At 38.9% G+C, this 18539-nt stretch overlaps 1 protein-coding gene across 6 annotated transcripts in view; it reads left to right on the top strand.

Annotated features, from left to right (window-relative positions):
- RBM33 (RNA binding motif protein 33) overlaps positions 1 to 18539 on the top strand; it is a 107794-nt gene that overhangs the window by 46691 nt on the left and 42564 nt on the right. For all 6 annotated transcript variants that reach the window (XM_050892716.1, XM_050892718.1, XM_050892717.1 and 3 more), the window contains exons 11-14: positions 14944 to 15103; positions 15975 to 16306; positions 17116 to 17361; positions 18182 to 18469. In XM_050892716.1, coding sequence (XP_050748673.1) covers positions 14944 to 15103; positions 15975 to 16306; positions 17116 to 17361; positions 18182 to 18469 — 1026 coding nt within the window. The remainder of the gene's footprint in view (positions 1 to 14943; positions 15104 to 15974; positions 16307 to 17115; positions 17362 to 18181; positions 18470 to 18539) is intronic.

The raw sequence follows: 18539 nt of genomic DNA, 5'->3' as shown, positions 1-18539 counted from the left end.
AAAACTCTGGGGTTAGCATTAAATATTTGTAGCCCACTTTCCCCTTTCACTTTGAACTGGATGGTTTATTTTAATTGAATGTGGCAGAGGTAGAAACATTAAAGGTAATGAAATTCTTGCAAGGGAGAGACCTAAAGGTGGCTAGTGCCCTAACTGAAGGAAGAATTGCCTCTGAGTTCCTATCTTCTCCAGGAGAGCAACCTCTCAGCACAGAGAGCCTGCGTGTGCTCCGAACATGGGCAGAGCTTCAATCAGAGCTAATCCATTGCAAGTTATAAATCCATTGGAAACCAGGTGTTACTAATTTAGGGCTAATGAAGTGACTTGTAACCATATAATGGTTAATTCTTACAACCTTTTGCAGAAGGATGTAATTGAAGAGTTGAACAAAGTTGTAATGAGCATGTTAGCATATTGGTGTGAGTTCTAAATTATAAGAAATAATGTAGTACTAAATCAGGGTAATGTTGATGAGGATTAAACCTGCTTGGAGTTGGGACTGATTAAATTCACTTAACTTTGAATCTAAATTTTAATATTTCAGGGTAGGGGTCATTGTTCAATTATTTCTTACTTAAAGCTTAACTCCTGAAATGTTCAGAGAGGAAGTAATAGAAAGGACATAATGGAATGAATCTGTGTTCCCTACTTAGAGTTATCTTAACATTTACAGTAACATTGAATCAAGGAAGGAAGTTGTCTATCTCTTACTCTGTAAGCATTCAAGGTGACTTAGTGTGAATGATGCTTGAGAGCTATATTCAACTGATTAGGACTGAATAAATGGTGGATCTGAGGCATGTTACAGCTGAGAAATGTGCTGGACTTGTGGTAACTGGGAGTTAAAGACCTGAGTTCTGCGAAGGCTTCTATGCTTGTCTAAATTGCACAGTACTCTTCAGCTGGCTGTAGTTGATAGTAATCCAATCTTCAAGCATAGTCAATGCTAATATTTTTCCAGGTATTTGAATTAACCTGGAACTGTGCAGGTGCCAACTGTGTGTTTTCTTTAAACTGTTTAAAGAACAGATTAAGCTAACTTCCTTGGCAGAGTCCTTCTGAAGGTCTTGTCATCTGCCTTTGCTTTAAAGTGGTTAAGATGCCTTTTTCTGAGTTCCTGGCTCAGTGTCACAGTTGGTATTTCACAAATGACAGTCTGCTTTGGGGACTGATCCATTTAAAGGAAGGCGACAGAAGACTTTATTCATAGACTAGTTGTATGGGTCCTCTGAACTTTTCACGTGTTTTCTGACCAAATTATTAATTCTTGCAGATGTCCCAGTGCAGATAGGGAGCCTGTGGTTTTTCTTGTTACACAAGAGGGACCATTGTGGTTCCTGTCCTCTGGTGTTTATCTGGGCTAATTTCTCTCTCAACTCCTGCATTCTATGAAGAAGGATGGGGTAAAACAAGGGAAGAAATTAAATAGAAAATGGAAGAGGTGTTTCTAAACACTTTATATGTATGCTGCTGCTAACTGACTATTACAGAGGCCAGATCATTACTTAATATGAAATTAGGAGCTAAGTTGATGGTCCAGATCTTTTCATCCCTTATGTGAGTCCACCAGCACACCTGATGTCTGAAATATTTCACTGTTTGCCTGAAGAAAAATTTGTAAAGACTTCTTGCTTCAAACTTCATTTATTTAACTTAATGAACACTGAAGTAATACTCATATGTGGCACGTGTGCAATTTTTTAAGGACATATAAAAGTGGTTGTCATGGCCACTTTGGGATAGAGCATGCAGAGGGAAAGTGTTTTCACTGTCAATGTTCTTCAGCCAGAAATTGAGGTATCCCTAGCATCCAAATTTGGGGCTGGAGTGGGGCATTTGGAGTGAAGAGGAAGTTGGGGAGAACCTGCTTCACACTGCTCAAGGCAGAAGAGAACAATTCCTCAGATCTGAGGCCATTCCCCCTCTTTCTCTGCCCTGGATCCTTCTCTGAAGCCACTGCAGAGAGAGCAGAGCCTGTTAACACAGCTGTATGCCTTTTGCCAGGAGAATTTTCAGGAAATTGGGATAAATTCCGATTTAGCCACTGTCCTTAACCTGACACCCGGGGTGTGGTGCAAGCTGGGCAGGTGTCCATCCCACAGACACATTTTATTAACTTTGGTCAACTTGAGTTTCAGAACTGAAGTTGGGAATAGTCTGAAGTGGCCCAAAGCACAAGATGAAGTGGCACTAATGTCTGCCGGACTAATTTATGCCAGGAAGGCTTTGATATTTTTTAATGCACAAAGCTTTTCTCTTTTGATAGGACACCTTAGTTAGTGCACTGGGTACCTTTCAGATAACCGCTGAATTCAAGTCTGAAGAAGTTGAATTGTGTAACATAAATTATGTTTTATTCAGTATAAAAATAAGACTTTAATAGAATAACTTGTCCTCAGGCCCTTGTGAATATTCTATATCACGTCTTTTCAGTTCCCAGGGGCTTTTGACGTGATTTGTTTTTGGAACTTACCTTACAATTTCTTTTCAAAATCATTTTTATCCCAAAGAGTACTTGATCTTCATTTTTTTTCCTTAAACTGCAAAAACCTTAGTAAACTTTCTTTATATTCTCATTCAGCATGCCTCCACTTGATCTCCAGGACATCAGGTGTTGTCTTAAATGGATGCTGTGATTAGTTTTGATTCAGTTTTTTCACCATTTCTGAAAATTCTAGTTTGATGAATTCTGAGCTTTCAAGTGTTGTTTTTAATTCAGACACTGGTTTTAAACACTTTATGCTTTAATCTGTGGGAGGTTTTTAAACAGGTGCCCAGTCGTTGCTCAGAACAGAAGTTGCTGTCCTTGATGGCCACTTGCTTGAAACATTTCTTTTAGACAAGCAATATATTAGTGCTATACAAATTAATTATAAAAGGTACATTAGAATACAGTTTACCTCTTTTTTCCCCCCAGCGTGGTCCTTGGGCTGACTTGAATCAGCCTATAACACCATTTTAGCAAACTTGGGTTGGTTTAATGGATATTACAGTGTACCTGGCTCTGTAGGTGTGCTTTATGTAAACACCTCTTGCAGTACGTAGAAGTAGAAATTTGTGGTGCTTTTGAAAACAAAACTCCTTGCAATAATGTTTGCTGTTTGTTGTGGGAAATGCAAATAGGGAGTAAATTGTTTTCCATCATTTCAAATTCATTTGTGAGTTGCTACATGTGAATAAGGGTTTTAGCAACTGTTACTAAGGTCGTGGCTGGTATTCTCCAGTACTCACAGTAAGGACAATTTCAACAGTCATGCATCTGAGTACAGTCAATCATTTTCAACTGATATTCAGTAAGTAATGGTATTTAGTAACTAGTACATGTTTGCAACAGTATGTATGTAGGAGACAAACTGTTAATGGAAAAAAAAAAAGCGCCACTTGTGAAAATTACTCTCCTACTTCCTCACAATTATTCTGCTTTAGCTATGGCTTTACTATAATGAGTAACAGTAAATGAAATTTTCACTCTATTACTGTGTGGCAGTGGCAGATCACAGGTAGTGTAGAAAGCATTTTGTTTTCATTTAACAGGATACATGGTATCAGGTGGTGTTGATTGACATTTCTTGGATAGTGCTTTATACGGCATTTCATGCAAATCATGTTTGAATGAGACTGCTGCATCAAATTACATTTCTTTCAGATTATAGCCCTTGCAGATGTAAGACAGAGCTTGTTCAGCAGCTAGCAAAAAGCTTTCATTTTTAACACTTACTGTTTTCACAACTTGACTGCAAAGCCCTGTAATTACAGCACTTAAGATAGTGAAGGAATGATGGGCACTTTCTCTTATCAGATCTATAAGTAGTAGCAAGCAGATGCAGCATGAGATCCCTCCAGCTGTCAAATATTGTCAGGCTGGCATAGAGGGAATGCAATTTAAAATGCAGGTGACATAATACCCAACATCCTCCATTTGCTAGTGGGCTTCTGATTAATCACGATTACCATACATTATCATACCATCAAATTTAATCATATCAATGAATTCCCATCTGCAGGAGGAGCAGCAGCAGCTAAACATGATGGTAACAGCTATTAAATGAGAGAGAAATAGATGGTTTCTAAATGCAGTAACCCTTTAACTTGTCATGCTAGCTCCAGTGTGCACATGCTCTGTAGATATTAAAATCGAACAGAAAACTTGTGCATTTATATTTCGTAGTTACTGTCATGTACCTTTCTGTTAAGTGGTTGCTATTTAGCACTGCCAAGGAAACCAGAGTTGTAGAATTAATTTTTTTTTTCTGTGTTAATGATGCTAGATTTTCTTCAATCTCAGCTTTAGTACCTGCTAAATACAGAATCACGGATTGGTTGAGGTTGACAGGGACCTCTGGAGGTCATCTGGTCCACCCCCCTGCTCAAGAAGGGCCACCTAGAGCCGGTTGCCCAGGACCATGTCCAGATGGCTTTTGAATATCTCCAAGGATGGAGACTCCACAACCTGCCTGGGCAACCTGTGCCAGTGCTCAGTCACCCTCACAGTAGAAAAGTTTTTATTGAGATAATTTTATATATATATATATATAGTTACATACATTGGTTTTGATATATTTGTATGAATGAAATTTGAAGTTTAAGCCTTGTAAGTGAAGCACAAATTTTTATCAAGGCAAAGAGGAAAAAGTATTATGCATATAGCTATGTAGCCATTAATTAGGCACTGTTAGAGATACTTTGCAGAAGTCAAGACTCATAAAGAAATCAAATTAAAATATACAATTGACTTCCTACTACAATGCAGTAAGAGTAATCTAGTGCTTAAACACTGAATGGAGAACTAAAATATATTTATTATACTATTATAGAGTCCTAGATGATAGTATAGTTCTCTTAAGCTGTTTTCACTGAGCTGAGAAAATGTCCTTTTAAAAGATAAATCAGTACAATACAAAAAATAAATCTATAAACTGATATTTATTCACCTTCTGCACCTTCAGTTCTTGCTAATTCTTTAGAATGTGAAAGGAAAAAATGCTTCATTCATTATAAAACAGTAAGTCATACTACTGTTAACAATAAAATGAGGTAATTTAGAGGAATATTATGAGTTGACTGTGTGATACCCAGAAGGGAAAAAAAGTTCAGGCCTTCATACACAATATGTGAGTAGTACCTGCAGGCACATTGGGAGCTCTGGGTGTGTAAAGTTCTCGTATCAATGTGTTTGCAAGGTCAGAGATCTGTAAAACATCTCAAAAATGAGATTTCCTTACAGAATTAAAAATCAGGAATCAGGTAATTTAACTACTAAGTAGTCAGGTCCGAAATGTCATTTTCTAATGCAGATGAAAGTCCAGGTTAGCAGCAATTCTAATATTTGTCTTCTGTAAAGCTGGCTGCTTCTTGACTTTTTTATGGCAATCTGAGAATTTTTTTGTTGAAGGGAGAAGCATCATCCCCAAGTCACATGTATTTATGTTTGAGGTTCTCAGATTGTTTTTAAATTAACTGTAACTTGCACCTTCAAGCTTGGAGTGTAATGTAGAAATCCTGAATTTGATGTTCATGATCCAGTTTAGTTCTGACCTCAGAGTTGTTTCTAATCATCAGTGACTTGCAGGTCACCAGGATACACTAGGTAAATAAACACTATGATAATATTTCCATGGAGTAGTCTCTGGTAAGTCCAAGGATAAGGTATGAATTTTGTTAGATATTTTATCTCATTAGTTCTGAAAGCAGAGGAGGTCCAAAACTTTTGGGTCCCTGATTTTTTACACATACCTGAAACTGTTAGCTTTCAGCACAAAAAATACTTAGAAGGATTTTATTGTCTTTAAATAAAATGATTATGAAATTATTTTCTTTCAAGGGAGAGTTCATCATTCTAAATGGCACTAATGTCCCTTATACTCTTTCTCCAATTTCTATTTGTATTGTACTTAATCTTAAAAAGTTAGAGGGCACCAAACAAAAATGATCACACTCTTCTACACCACACCCCTGAAGAGGATTGCAAACAAAAGTGAAACTGAATCTTCCAGATGGATTAGTTTAAAACACCTGTTTAAGAAATTATTTAGGTTTGTGCTCTAATCTGGGAGGTTTTGGTTTACTCTTCCTTCAGGCAGTGCAGGCTGCTACAACTTGTCTGTCACACTCTTTCTTTTTATGGCCTGTCTCTGCTTGCTGGAGACACTCTTCCTTCATCCATACGAAACAGATGGATAGGAACATGGTTTTTCCTGCACATCAGCACTGTTAGGAATTTAAAGCTAGTGTTGGGATTTAGTTAACAATACCTTTCCTATGCCTGCATTTCATTTAGGAATGTTTTCTGAGAATTGTTCTTGAATGGGACCACTTGTCCTGCAGATTTTCCTTTTCTAACATACGTACCTTGATGGTAGAGGAGATGGACGTTCAAGAAACCTATCTGTGAAGCAGTCCTTCTGTGTAGAACTGGTTGCTTGTGGGCCATTCTACTTTGTTGCTTCTCTTATAGAAACACGCTGAAGTTGGGAGTATTTTTGTCTCCGTTTGCAACATGAGTATGTCCCTGCTTGATGCATTAGGGGGAAAGCTCTGAAACTTGCTGAAAAGGGATACTTCTAATATACAATGAATCTAATTTTTAGCTTTAGTCTCCTGAACTGTTCGGGATTGTCTTAGTATGCTGGGAGTATCCTTCTTTTTCTGTATTGCCTGTGTCCTTATTTTAGTGATTTTATCATGAGTTGGCTTAAATAACAAGGGATTCCATGCCTTTCTCTTCTTGCTTGTACTGGTTTTCCATGATGGCTTTTGGGACCTTAAACAGTGAAATCGGGCGTTGGTGATTTCTCTTACAGATGACCTGGACTTGTGTCTAAACCTCCCAACACACATGCTTATCTCTTGGAGTTTTATAGTGTCAGAGAAGCTTGTCCAAGTTATGTGGTACATTTTAATATTAAAAATTACTTTCGGCTCAGTTGAGGAGAATGTCAACCCATTCTCTCTGACTCGATCGTCCTGTAATACTAGGATCTGTGCAGTCCACATACTTGAACCAGCACTTGCTATCTCCTTGCGTTTTCCCCTCAGAAATGTATTCCAGAAGCTTTGACAAGACTCATGTATGGGTAGCATACAATTGTTGTCTTGAGTTTTATGATCACTCAAATTTTAATTTTTGCCCTTGATTGAAATGTATTTAAGGCATGAATTTTTATTAAGGTCGTCTTATAATACTAAATCCATTGGGAAAATCATGGTGCTTGCTAGGTTTTATTTCACCTTGATGGAATTACATGATTGTCATAGACATCACAGGGACACTACTGAGTCACTTAGACTGTATTTAAAGAAATATCAAAATAAGTTTTATTATAAAATTTCAGTGAATCATTCCCTTTCTGTATGCTGTACACAGTAAATGAGAATACTATGAAACTTGAAGGTGAAGAGCCATGGTTTGTGGGATATATACATTTCTACTTGAAAATTTTTGAACCATATCCAAGATACATGAAGCAGGGCTTCCTGCACAACAGGATGAAAAGTCAGTTCCTTGCGCTGGAAGGTAGGCATTTTAGGAAAGCTTTTCAAAAAGTCTAGTAGCTGCTGAAATAAGAGGATTAACATCTTGTGACAGATGGCTATAGTTTTAATTGTCATAGGTTATAGTGGTCATTATTCTTTGCATTTAAACCGTATAAGAAGAATTAACTGAGTGGCCCTGCTTAACTGTCAATGGGGTTCTCCTAGCTCTTTGCATTTTAAGTGAGATTAATAAATGAAAACATGTTGTAGAGGCAGGGTGTATTTTATTGAAAGATTCATGAAGTTTCAATGACATTGTTAAGGTATTTAATTAGTCTCATGGAAAAAAAAGTAGAGTGACCCTTTTAGAGAAGCTGATAAGTCATATAATAGCTGTTAGATCCTCTTTATTCCTTGCTTTATAAGATTAACTTTGTGCTAAGCAATTTATGCTAAGTTTTCCCTTTTATTGGTAACCAAAGTTATCTGTACTTCATGAATAGATTATTGGAGATAATATCATGTAATTAACAAGAGATGCAGAAAAGTAAAAGTACAATTTGTGTAAGAATTGTATGAGAGAGAATGTTAATTTCTTAACTAGGAAGGATATTTAAAGGGATAAAAGGAAGGCAAAATAGTGCAGTTCTTTGAAAGGATTAAAGTAACCTTATCTCGTGTTCTTTCAGAAGGTGGGATTGCCTGAGTATGTGAAAGTCATGTTCAATGAGCTATTCACAACTCTAATGAATTGTAGACACAAGTTTGCATTCCATTTTTTTTTCCAAAAGTGATTGATAAGGTGTAAGTTATGCCTTAGCTATATTGAATAATGGAAGTTAGTAAAAAGGGAAATTGTACAACCTGCAGGCATGCGAAATTGTATAAAAATGTCAGTCTGAGGTGCTGTAAATTATAGTGTGTGTGGGAGGAAGAGTGAGTATGGTTTTCTTTTCTTTGTCAGAGTAAACTTCACAAAATTAAAGATGTAAGACAATAAAATACCTGTCAGTAGCACTTCAGTGTGCTGTTATCTTCTCCTTTGAAGTATTTCTAAAATGTCTGTGGCTGTGGTCTCTTTGGAAATCCACACAGAACCCTGTTTCCAATGTAATTTCCTTCCAGACCTCAGTTCTCATATTCAAAAAAAGATGGTACATAAGAATTTTCAAAGTAAAATTACACAAGGATAAATTAAATGGTAGACTTCAACACACTCGTTAAACAGGAAAAAGTACAGACCAAAAATTACTTTCTTTGGTAGTTTAAGAAAAATCTTGATGTTCAGTACCTTGCTTTCAGTGTTTAGACATTGACATGTTTTGGTTTTCACAGAAGAAAAGAAAGAATGGCCGGAGCTGTGTCCCCTTGCAGCCCACAAAGCCTTGCTGAGAAGGCTGTTCAGGAGCCCTCCAGCTTTCCAAAATGGCAGTTTCTCTCTCAGGTCTTTGAAATACTCGTTAACACCAGGGCTGCAGGTAGTGGTTTAGAAGGAACTACAGTGCTGAAGTGGTTGCAGTTTTGTGAAGGGGTACATGTTGGTCGGTTAAGGACTTCAAGGCCAGACTGTGGCACGACGGGTACGTCTCCTTCAGGTCTTGTGCTGTTTCCTGATTCTGTGTTCTTTGTGCAACTAGCTTTAAATCTAGCTAAAAACTCCATTTTAGGAGTCTTTCCTTGCGATTTGGTGCACTTCTACTAAGTAATCAATCTGATAATGATACTAAATAATCAATATTAATGATACTAAATCAATAATAATGATCCTACATAATCTAATAATGATGAGAAGGGGAGAAGACTCCTCCAAAAAGTTACCGTATGTGCTCTGCTGGGTCTTTCTCATTGGTCATTTGGTAGCTCAGTCTTTGTAACCATTTCTGTATGAATGTGGACCAGCCTTGTGGGATCTCACTGGAAAGGCACATAAATATTTTGTCCTTTCCCCCAGTGTCAGAGTTGACCCCAATGTTGGACTGAAATGTAGAACCTTGCAGCCTTGGCTGATCATATGAATTTGCAATTCTCTCTCTTGTTAGGCTGAAACCTGTTAACTTGAAAATAGGTATTTTGAAGACTGTGAGATTTATTAAGTAGGGAAGTTTCCAAAAAGGTTTAATAATGGTGAAGTAATAGTTAAAATTATTTTTGGTGGGGAGTTTTAGTTAATGTGTGTACTGAATACTTGGTTGTAATTTGAAACTGTCCGGATAGCAAAACCATGAAAAATGGGAGTAACTACTGTGCATATAAAGATTTATTATGCATCTATGTTACAGTATGCTTATTTTATCAAAAATGGACCATTATGAAAACTGGCTTTTGCACCTGCTCTTCATTAATTTTTGAAGTTAAATAGCTCTGCGTGGTCTTTTCTACAAAATACCAGAGGGCACTTGGGGGTTATTAGCAGCAAATACTTGCTGAATGTAGTGTTTAACACTAATGGTGAAATAATCCACTCCTAGAATTATAGTTTAACTACTGTTAAGCAAAAAGAAAAAAATCCCACCCTCAGAAACTTTAAGTAATGGAGAACTGTTATATTACTTTGTACTATTTTTAGGACAATTAGAATTTGGCATAAGTAAAAGTTGAAGTTGTAGTATTAGTGTATTCCTATTAAATCGGAAAAAAATAATAAAAATGTAATGGTATTTCAGAATAATAGACAAGTACCTCATAACTTAGAAAAATATCCACCATAGTTTACATATTTTCTTTAAAAAAAGAAAAGTTCATTTGTGTCTGGAAGTAGTAGCTCTAGTTGAACCTTAGAGTTTTAGTTTCACACGTAGTGTGTGAAATTGATCCATCACACAATCAAATTCCTGTTGGAATTATCCTGAAAGCTTTTTCAGAAGAAAAAGCAATATAAAATCTGAAAATACAAGCTTCCCCCTACCCATGTTACTGTAATTTAGGGCAGAATTTTATTTCACTCTTTAGGGATAGAAGCAAAGCTGGTTTAGGAAAAAGGTAGAGGTCAGTCTTTTTCATGGATGTTAGAAGGAAGAGAATCAAACTAATTTTTTTTTTTTTAGGAGCAAATATTGGTAATTCATTTTTCAGCAAATAACAAATGTCTTTGCAATTAATTTTGCATGATTAGCCTTTGGTTATCTGCCAAGAAATGTGTTCAGTCATATTTTAGTAGTTCTTCAAAATGTTGTATACATAAAGTTAAAATCTGTTCAGTGATCAAATAAGTAGGTATTTCTTAGCGATACTCAGTTGTCTGTATAGCATGTAGATTTACTGTGGTGTGATTTATGTCAGCTGTGCTTCTGTAGTTTTGCCATTTTTGAAACTTCTAGGTCTCAAAAAACGCAACCCTCTTCCATTGTGCATGGAGTAAGTGCTGTGGCAGGGAAGGGTCATTGTTTCAGCACTAATGAATCCTAACAGTGAGGGACAACTGATGTTCATTGCAGGATATAAAAAGGATCTTCATGTTACTTTAAATGCAAAATGGAGAAGGACGGTTGGCTTTAGGATTGGAAAATATTTGTTATCTTTAAAAACTTCTCAGCCTCAAAGTTTAAGTGGAATCTTACTTAAAAAGTGGAAAAACCCCGGAATTCTTAACTGTGAGGGATGGAAAAAAGAGAGGCCAATAGGAAGAGTTCCAAATTTCAGATATTCCCTTCTCACTCTGATTTTGTTGGACCATTTTGGAGTTATTTTGACCCAAACTTGTGTTGTGGGATATACTTGTATGAAATATACCACTAATAAAACTAGAGCAAAAAAATATTTTCTCAATGTATCTTGGTGGGCATTTGTTGGGATTTTTGGGTACCAGCTTTTGGATAACATTTGGATAACTTAGTTTGTCTTAAAATCAGTGAAAGTATTTAGAGGACAGTAAATGTTTGCTTCTTAAATTAAGTTGGATGAACACCTTTGGTACTAAAGGGAGCTTGAAATCAGTATTGCTTATTTTTAACAGTAATTAATTGGTTTGTGTAATTTTTTTGTAAATGAACTATAATTTTTTTTAAAAGTGTGACCTTTCTTAGATCTAAAATAACCTTGTATTACTCAGTTCTAAAACTTAACTAAAGCTTATTTCCTAAGCATTTAAAGTTTCCTTATGATGGGAAATACAAAGCTGTTCTCAGCATGTGTAGTACTACTGGACTTCTGTGGTTTGAACCAAGATGATGTGCTGGTTGCCAGCCTCATTTTGAATTGTTTTGGTCAAAATTTTTCAAATACTTTCATTCCGAGATTGAAATGGTGGAAAAATAAAGTGAGTTATTTAGAAATGTTTTATTATTGCTCAGTTTCTCAAGGAAGAAAATTGAGTTTGGCTGCACTGAAGATGTTTTGGTGCATAAGAGCTGTGTGAAATTCAACAGGGCTTTCCATGCATTTGCAATTCAGGGCTACTTTGGGATGAGGTAGATCTGGGCATAATAACAAGGGTATGGGTTGGCAGGAGACAGAAGGCTGGTATGAAGAAGTGTTTATTTAAAATACAAGCAGAGGATCTTTTTCAGCCTATGCTCTCATTTACTTCTCCTTCCCTGGCAGGAAAAAGAGGGGAAGTTGCCTGGGCTAAGTGTACAGGCAAGAAAGACTGGGTCTGAGTGGGGTAAATAAGAGCTCCTGACCGGCTGCCACAAGACAAGACCACCAGCTTGGAGTCAGGGAGCTGGGAAGCTGGGTCCACACTGGGATTAGGAACCAGTGGGCAGAGTGAAAGATGTGATGGGAATGAGAGAATGTACCTGAAGAGCAAGCAGGACCAGGAGAACAGTAAGGCTAATAGGACAAAGAATTAATATTGGGGAAGATGCTTGAGACTGGGTTACAAATTTGGTCATAGAAGCAGAGATGCCTGCTTATTTTATAGCCTAAGCCTGTATTTTGTAGCCTAGCACTAAAACCGAAGTTTGGGAGTGAGGGGAGAGACTGATCAGGATCTGTTACTTTGACCAGGGCAAAATATGTCGAGTTTGGAAGAAGCAGGTAGACGAGACTGGTCACTGCAGTGCCATTTGGTGCTTGGAAACAAGCCCAGCCAGATCATTACTGCTGCCAGTTGTTCAGCTCGGGTGGCAAATATGTGATACATACACTTTATTAGCCCAGGTTTCAGTAAGTTTCCACATAATTTGTTTTTTGCTGGCTATTTTAGAAATAACTAAGATATATGCCTGCATATATTGTGTCTAGAGAAAAATACAGGGAGAATTTCAGAGCTTCCAAGTCAGGCTCTCTGAAAATAGGAAAAAGCAGCTTGTCTGTTGAGATGCTTTCTCTCCCCAGGTGTGATATGCTCATGTGACTACATGCTGTAAATAAGATGCAAGATAAAAACCTTCTTGTGTGAAACTGCCCTGATGAACTGGTTTCTCCCCTGCCTCTGTTGCCATGACCTTATGTGTTATCCAGTGATAAACAAGTAACTAAATAGCTAAATATCAGTTGGTTTGCTGGGTGCCTCCCTCGAGGATGTGTGGCTTGCAGAAGCACTGTGTATTCCCTGGGATGGCTGTAAGAGCAATGCTTTGAGAAATAAGCTTTTATCACCAAGGCTTCCAAGATGAGGGAATGCATTTAACCTTAGTTTGAAAGTACCTCTGGCAGCTCCTACATGCGGTGATGGTAGAGGTGTGTTTTGGGAGCAAAGGGTCAGGATCCTCGAGGTTTGTGTTCAGTTGCTCTTTTGGCAGGCAGCCAGTGCTGTCCTGCTCAACACGAGGGAAGGGCAATGCAGCTGAACAGCCTTGTTTAGCTAAACCTGCACGGATTTTGATGGGACAAATAAATGTCACTTTCTCCATCCCACATAGTGCTCTCTTCCTCCAGCTGCTGTTGTTTGCAGACAGCCTGTGAAATTCAAAGGCGTTAGTCTCTTCCGAGGTGGCAAGAATATTTTGTGTTGGTAACTGTTTACTTGCAGAAGTGTAGCAGCTCCTCCTACAAACTATGTATGTTATGAGGACTGTAGTTCTTGTGTAATATAATGTCTTTCCACTAGATGAAATACCCACAGGAGACTGGTTGACTAGGAAGGAGCACTGGCAACGGGATATAGACCCTTTAATCTCTAGGAATGATAAAGTATTTACAGTTGGTAGCTGTATAATGACATAAAATAAGTAGTCACAGTCTTGCTTACAAATAAGAGGTCTTATAAACATATCACTGTTTAGGTGTTTTCAAGAAGGCCACAGATTTAATAATGGCTGTGATCCTCAGTGCCTCTCATCTACTTGTTTGGGCCTTGCCAATCCCAGTTGTATTGTGCTGGTAGAAGGGTGTGAAGCAGCTTTGTCTTGTGCTACTTTGGTAGTGAGTAGACTTCAGTTTCCAGGGCAAATACCCATTTTTGCTGTGTGAGAAATTCTTCTCCTAAAATGCTAGAGGGTTTGCAGTACAAATAGGATAGAATGAGACTGCGCATACTGTTGGTGAGGTCAGCTCAGTAGATAAATGATAAGCCACTACAACATAGGTGTTTGGTGCTTTGCTGATGACCATCTTTCAGTCTAGCAGGAAGTGTTTGGTCTGAAATCTGTTTTGAAAAGCTTGTCTTCAGCAATGGCAAGTTTTAAGCTTTAAGGTGAGCATCAAATGTAGACAGAACAGATGCCACCACTGATTTTGGAATCTGTATAAAGAGGAAAACAAAGATGTTCGTAGATTATTTTCATTACTTGATTTACTCACACATAATAAGGAAATGCTTGTGAATATCATGATTTATGTGAAGCAAAGCTGCTTCTATTTATCAGAGGTTGCCAACATATTTTGTCAACTTTTGATATAAAAGAAAGAAATGATAGCGTGAATTACTTGGTTATGTGTGTCTTCTGCAAAGTTCTGCTTTTGGATTAACATCCTGCTTTCTGCAATATGTAAAGGCTCACTTTGCATTTAAAAAAAAAAACTTACTGGAGGAAAGATAATTTTGCACTCTTTCTTATAACGCTTCAGATGCTAAGTTGTGAATAGACAGAAGTGTTACACTCCTGTTACTTCTTTTTGAAAGATGATTTCTTGAATTTTCTGGATGCCATAAATTGTCCTTCCCCCCGCTTTTTTAAGTAAAGCTGCTTCATTTCTGTAGCTTACATTGTACTAAATTGATGGTGAAGAATAGCACGGTTTAAGAAGATAAATGTCAGGAATATCTTCTGAAGTAGACATTCAGATTTTTTTGGATTAATGGGAAAGAAGGTCAATAATTGCATGGATTTCAATAAGCTTGAGAAGAAATGGCATTCCTGTGGTGCTAGTGATTATTAAAACATTGTGAATTCATTTCAAGATACTGTGCTCGGGTTTAATATCTCTTCCATTGTGAAAGAATGGCTCGGTAAGGGCTGCCAATTTGTACAGATGATAGGAGATAACTCATAAAGCAATTGTATTGTTAAGAGAAAAAAGTTAGAGCAGGTAATAGATAAATTCCTGGATGGTAGTCTTAATCTTAGTTCTGCCTTATTAAAATAGGGCCCTCCAGACTTCCAGCAGCATACGCCTGGACCAGTTCCTACCAACTTCTCCCAAGCCCCAAGGCTGCCAATCCAGGACCAGTGGAGAGGGCCACCACCACCGCCACCACCACTCCCTCCTCCGCCTCCTCAGGAAAGAGATCCTTTCTTCATAGCAGGTAAGCATTTTCATTGCCATTAACATACAAAATCCACTTTTTGTAAAATGGCTGTGCAGTGTAAGTGTGTATCATATAACATGAAGTGTTCGGAAGAACACGAAGGCTGGAAGATCCTGTTTGATGTAGCCAGACTAGTACATGCCAAAAACTCCGGTGGTCTGGTATCTTTTTACTTTTTTGATGTAATTGTATTTCTCCATCTGAACTACCGTCAATCTGGATATTTATACAGATACAAAATAACATAGATATCTAAGTGATTGTTGCAATGAACTTGTACTTTGTTACATTTTAGATAACTAGTACTCTCCATACACTTTGGTTTCCACTAGTAATTGTTTAAACTGACTGGACTATCCGTGTACTGTGAGAAATCTGTTAAGGTTAGCTAAAGTGATACAGCGTAGCAAACAAAATAGATAAGTGCATGTGTATGTAGATATATAGATAGATGTATATGCCATATATACACAATATGTTATAGACATTCTACACACACAAAATATGTAAAAACTTGCTAAATATCTGGTCAGCAAATGGTATCAACGTTTTGAGTTCTTGTGTGCTTTAAACTATAATCCCTGGAATCCTTCATTGACTTCATTAGAGTAGAACTTCTAAAAGCTATTGCTAATTCCAGCGAAGTACCAGTTGTGCTGGTCTTTCAAGCATCTATTGCTTTTATATGTAAGTGGCAGAAGCAAGAGAAACATAACCTTGAGGGTAGCTCTTAAAATTAAAACTTCCCACACAATTTTGCTTTCTACAAATTTCAGGTTACTTTTCCAAATCAAAATAGAGCTTTGTTTCGAAAGCCTGTTTGTGTCCCAGGGAGGCTGTCATTTAATCACTTATCTGATTGCCACAGATCCAAGGTTTCCAAGTCATCACTTGTTTGAGCAGCGAAGCCCACCACCACCGCCACCTCCCCCGCTTCTTAATAGTGCACATGCTGTCCCTGCCCAAACTCCGATGCCGTTCAGCCAGCCCGGGCCAGCGTTTAATCAGCAGGGACAACAACCGGTGTTTCCCAGAGAGCGGCCAGTACGGCCAAACATGCAGCCTCAAGGTCCTGTGGGGATTCTCCACTTCAACCAGCCGGGTTCGGCAAATCCGCGGCCGTTCATCCCTCCGAGGCAGCAGTTTCTGCAGGCTCCGGGACAGCCCTTCCTCGCTGCGCACACGCAGCCCAGCATGCAGGTACGGGTCTGCAGCAGGAAAGGGCCTACAAGGGATGTGCCAAGTGGCCCTGTGCTGCCTTGCAGGCTTACAGGAGTAACGTAACTGAAGTGGAGTTATTTGAGGTTACGGGTGTGAGGCAGATGGACCTGTAACACTTTTTATTCCTGTGCCTGAAAAAGTGATCAGTTTTCTCCCCAGTTGCCAGCAGTAACGTGTTTCCAATAGCGGGCCTGCAGCCCGGGCCTGGCTCCTTAAGTTCCTTGAGCTCCGCAGAGGCAGGGAGCCCGGGGCCCCGGCCGGCGGGGTGAGCGGCAGGGCGGGAGCGCCCTCTGCCGCCCAGCTGCCGAGCCCGGCAGGGAGCCGGGGGCCTCCCCCAAACCGGGAGGAAGCTGAACTGCTGCTTGAAGTGGGTAAATGTTTTGGGGACGTTTAGGGCCCTTCGTGTTCGGTGGGCTTTGCGCGGGATCTTGTCACGGTGTCTGTGTTTTGGATGTGGGGAAATCCTGAAGTCTGGTGATGCGGGGGAAAAAAATAATAAAAAAACACCAAACAAACAAAAAACTAGTTTAGGAGTCACTAAAAAAAGGGGCAGAGGGCAGGAACCCTTGCATTTGTCTTTTTCTACTTCAGCTGTTGACTTACACAGGTTTAAGTGTAGAACTACCTGTGTAGAGCTTCTGTTAGTCTGGTTTTTACTCAGTATATTTTTGGTTTAGCCTGGTCCATAGCTGCTTACAGATTTGTTGAGGACTTGGGAGGCTGGAGCTACTTTTCAGGAGTTTATTATCTTGAAACTAAAAACAAATAATCTTTTTCTTCACATGAAGGGTCCCTTGCATCCTCCATTACAGCCTCAGCCACAACCTCAGCCTCAGCAGCACCATCACCAGCAGCAACACCATCACCAGCAGCAGCAGCAGCAACACCATCATCATCTCCAAGGGCCACCACAGCCCTTGATGCCCATGAACCAGCCACAGTTCAGGCCTCATATGCAGGCCACGCAGCAGCAGCCGCCAAATAACAACAGGATGCAGTGTCAGCCACGACAGGGTCCAATGAAGCCAAGGCATGTAAGTACCACATACATCAGTGTTGCCTTGCGTAGTTCTGCATGGGTAGCAGGCATGTAAGCACAGGTTTCAAAACTCACCAGCACGGTTTTTCAGTGCCGTTTATTCCCTTCCTGCTCTGTCCCCTTCTTTCACCATTTCTTGCTCCTTTTCTGCCGTGATCATTTTATAACCTACATCCAAAAATAGCATGTGTATCTTTCCCTTTTTCTTTTCTCCTCCAGTCTTCAGTGTTTTTCTTGATCTGGGTCCAATAAGAGATGATGCAGTTGCCCAAGAACTGGCAATAAAGGGGTTTTGGAGGATAGGTTTGCTTAATAAGATTTTAAAACTGCTGGTAGCCTGTTATTGTGTGGGAGCCCAGTTCTCTGACACTGTCTTTCAATTTGAAGGCCTCTCTGTGCCACTGCTAATAAGCTTTCTGGTTCAGATAGTGCCACTCATGTCTTGTGAGTTTGTTCCCGTGCAGCATATTCCGTTGCTCGGTAGGTTGGGGTAGCACAACAGTCTGTAGCAGTGCTCAAGACAACGTGACTGTAGTTCAGAATAATTACTTTGATTAGGAAAGGAAATCACACAGTGAAGCCAATTTCTGAGAAAGACGTTAAACAAGTGAGATTCAGTTTTGCTTTTAATTAAAAAAATCCCCATTGTTAAAGTGTTCTCATTTCTATAATTTTTCTTCTCACATTGAAAATATTGTGCCTCTTTGAAAAGCTTTTTTCCCCAAACTTAACTAAATCATGAAAATGTGAAACAGGAAACACTTTAGTCTGGTTTGTAGTGGAAGTCTGCAGTTTTTTTCCTTTCTGCTTTTCAGAATACACCATCACAAAATATTGTCAAGCGTCCAAATCAGCAGCTACAGTCAACTGCTCCAAGAAATAGTAACTTGCGTGAGTTGCCGATAGCACCATCACATGCTATGGAAATGAGCAACAACAGGAGAACCTCTACCCCAGCTGCTCAGGTCAAACCCATTACCAGCACGATGTCTGCCACCAAGTCTGTAGCTGGTGTTGGAAACTCACAGGGCAGGCCTGAGATGAAAGCTAAAGCAATCACACCAGTGGGCCAAGCAAAATCAGAAGTGAAATCTGAACCAGAGGTAAGGCTTCCCCCCCCCCAGAAAACAAGAAACAAAAAACTCTCACCTTTTTAAAACTTTACTAGTCTGA

This window comes from Gymnogyps californianus, chromosome 2 (assembly GCF_018139145.2).
Source record: "Gymnogyps californianus isolate 813 chromosome 2, ASM1813914v2, whole genome shotgun sequence".
Lineage (NCBI taxonomy): Eukaryota > Metazoa > Chordata > Aves > Accipitriformes > Cathartidae > Gymnogyps > Gymnogyps californianus.
Note: the sequence above shows the minus strand (reverse complement) of the source record. Positions and strands in the feature narration are given on the sequence as shown.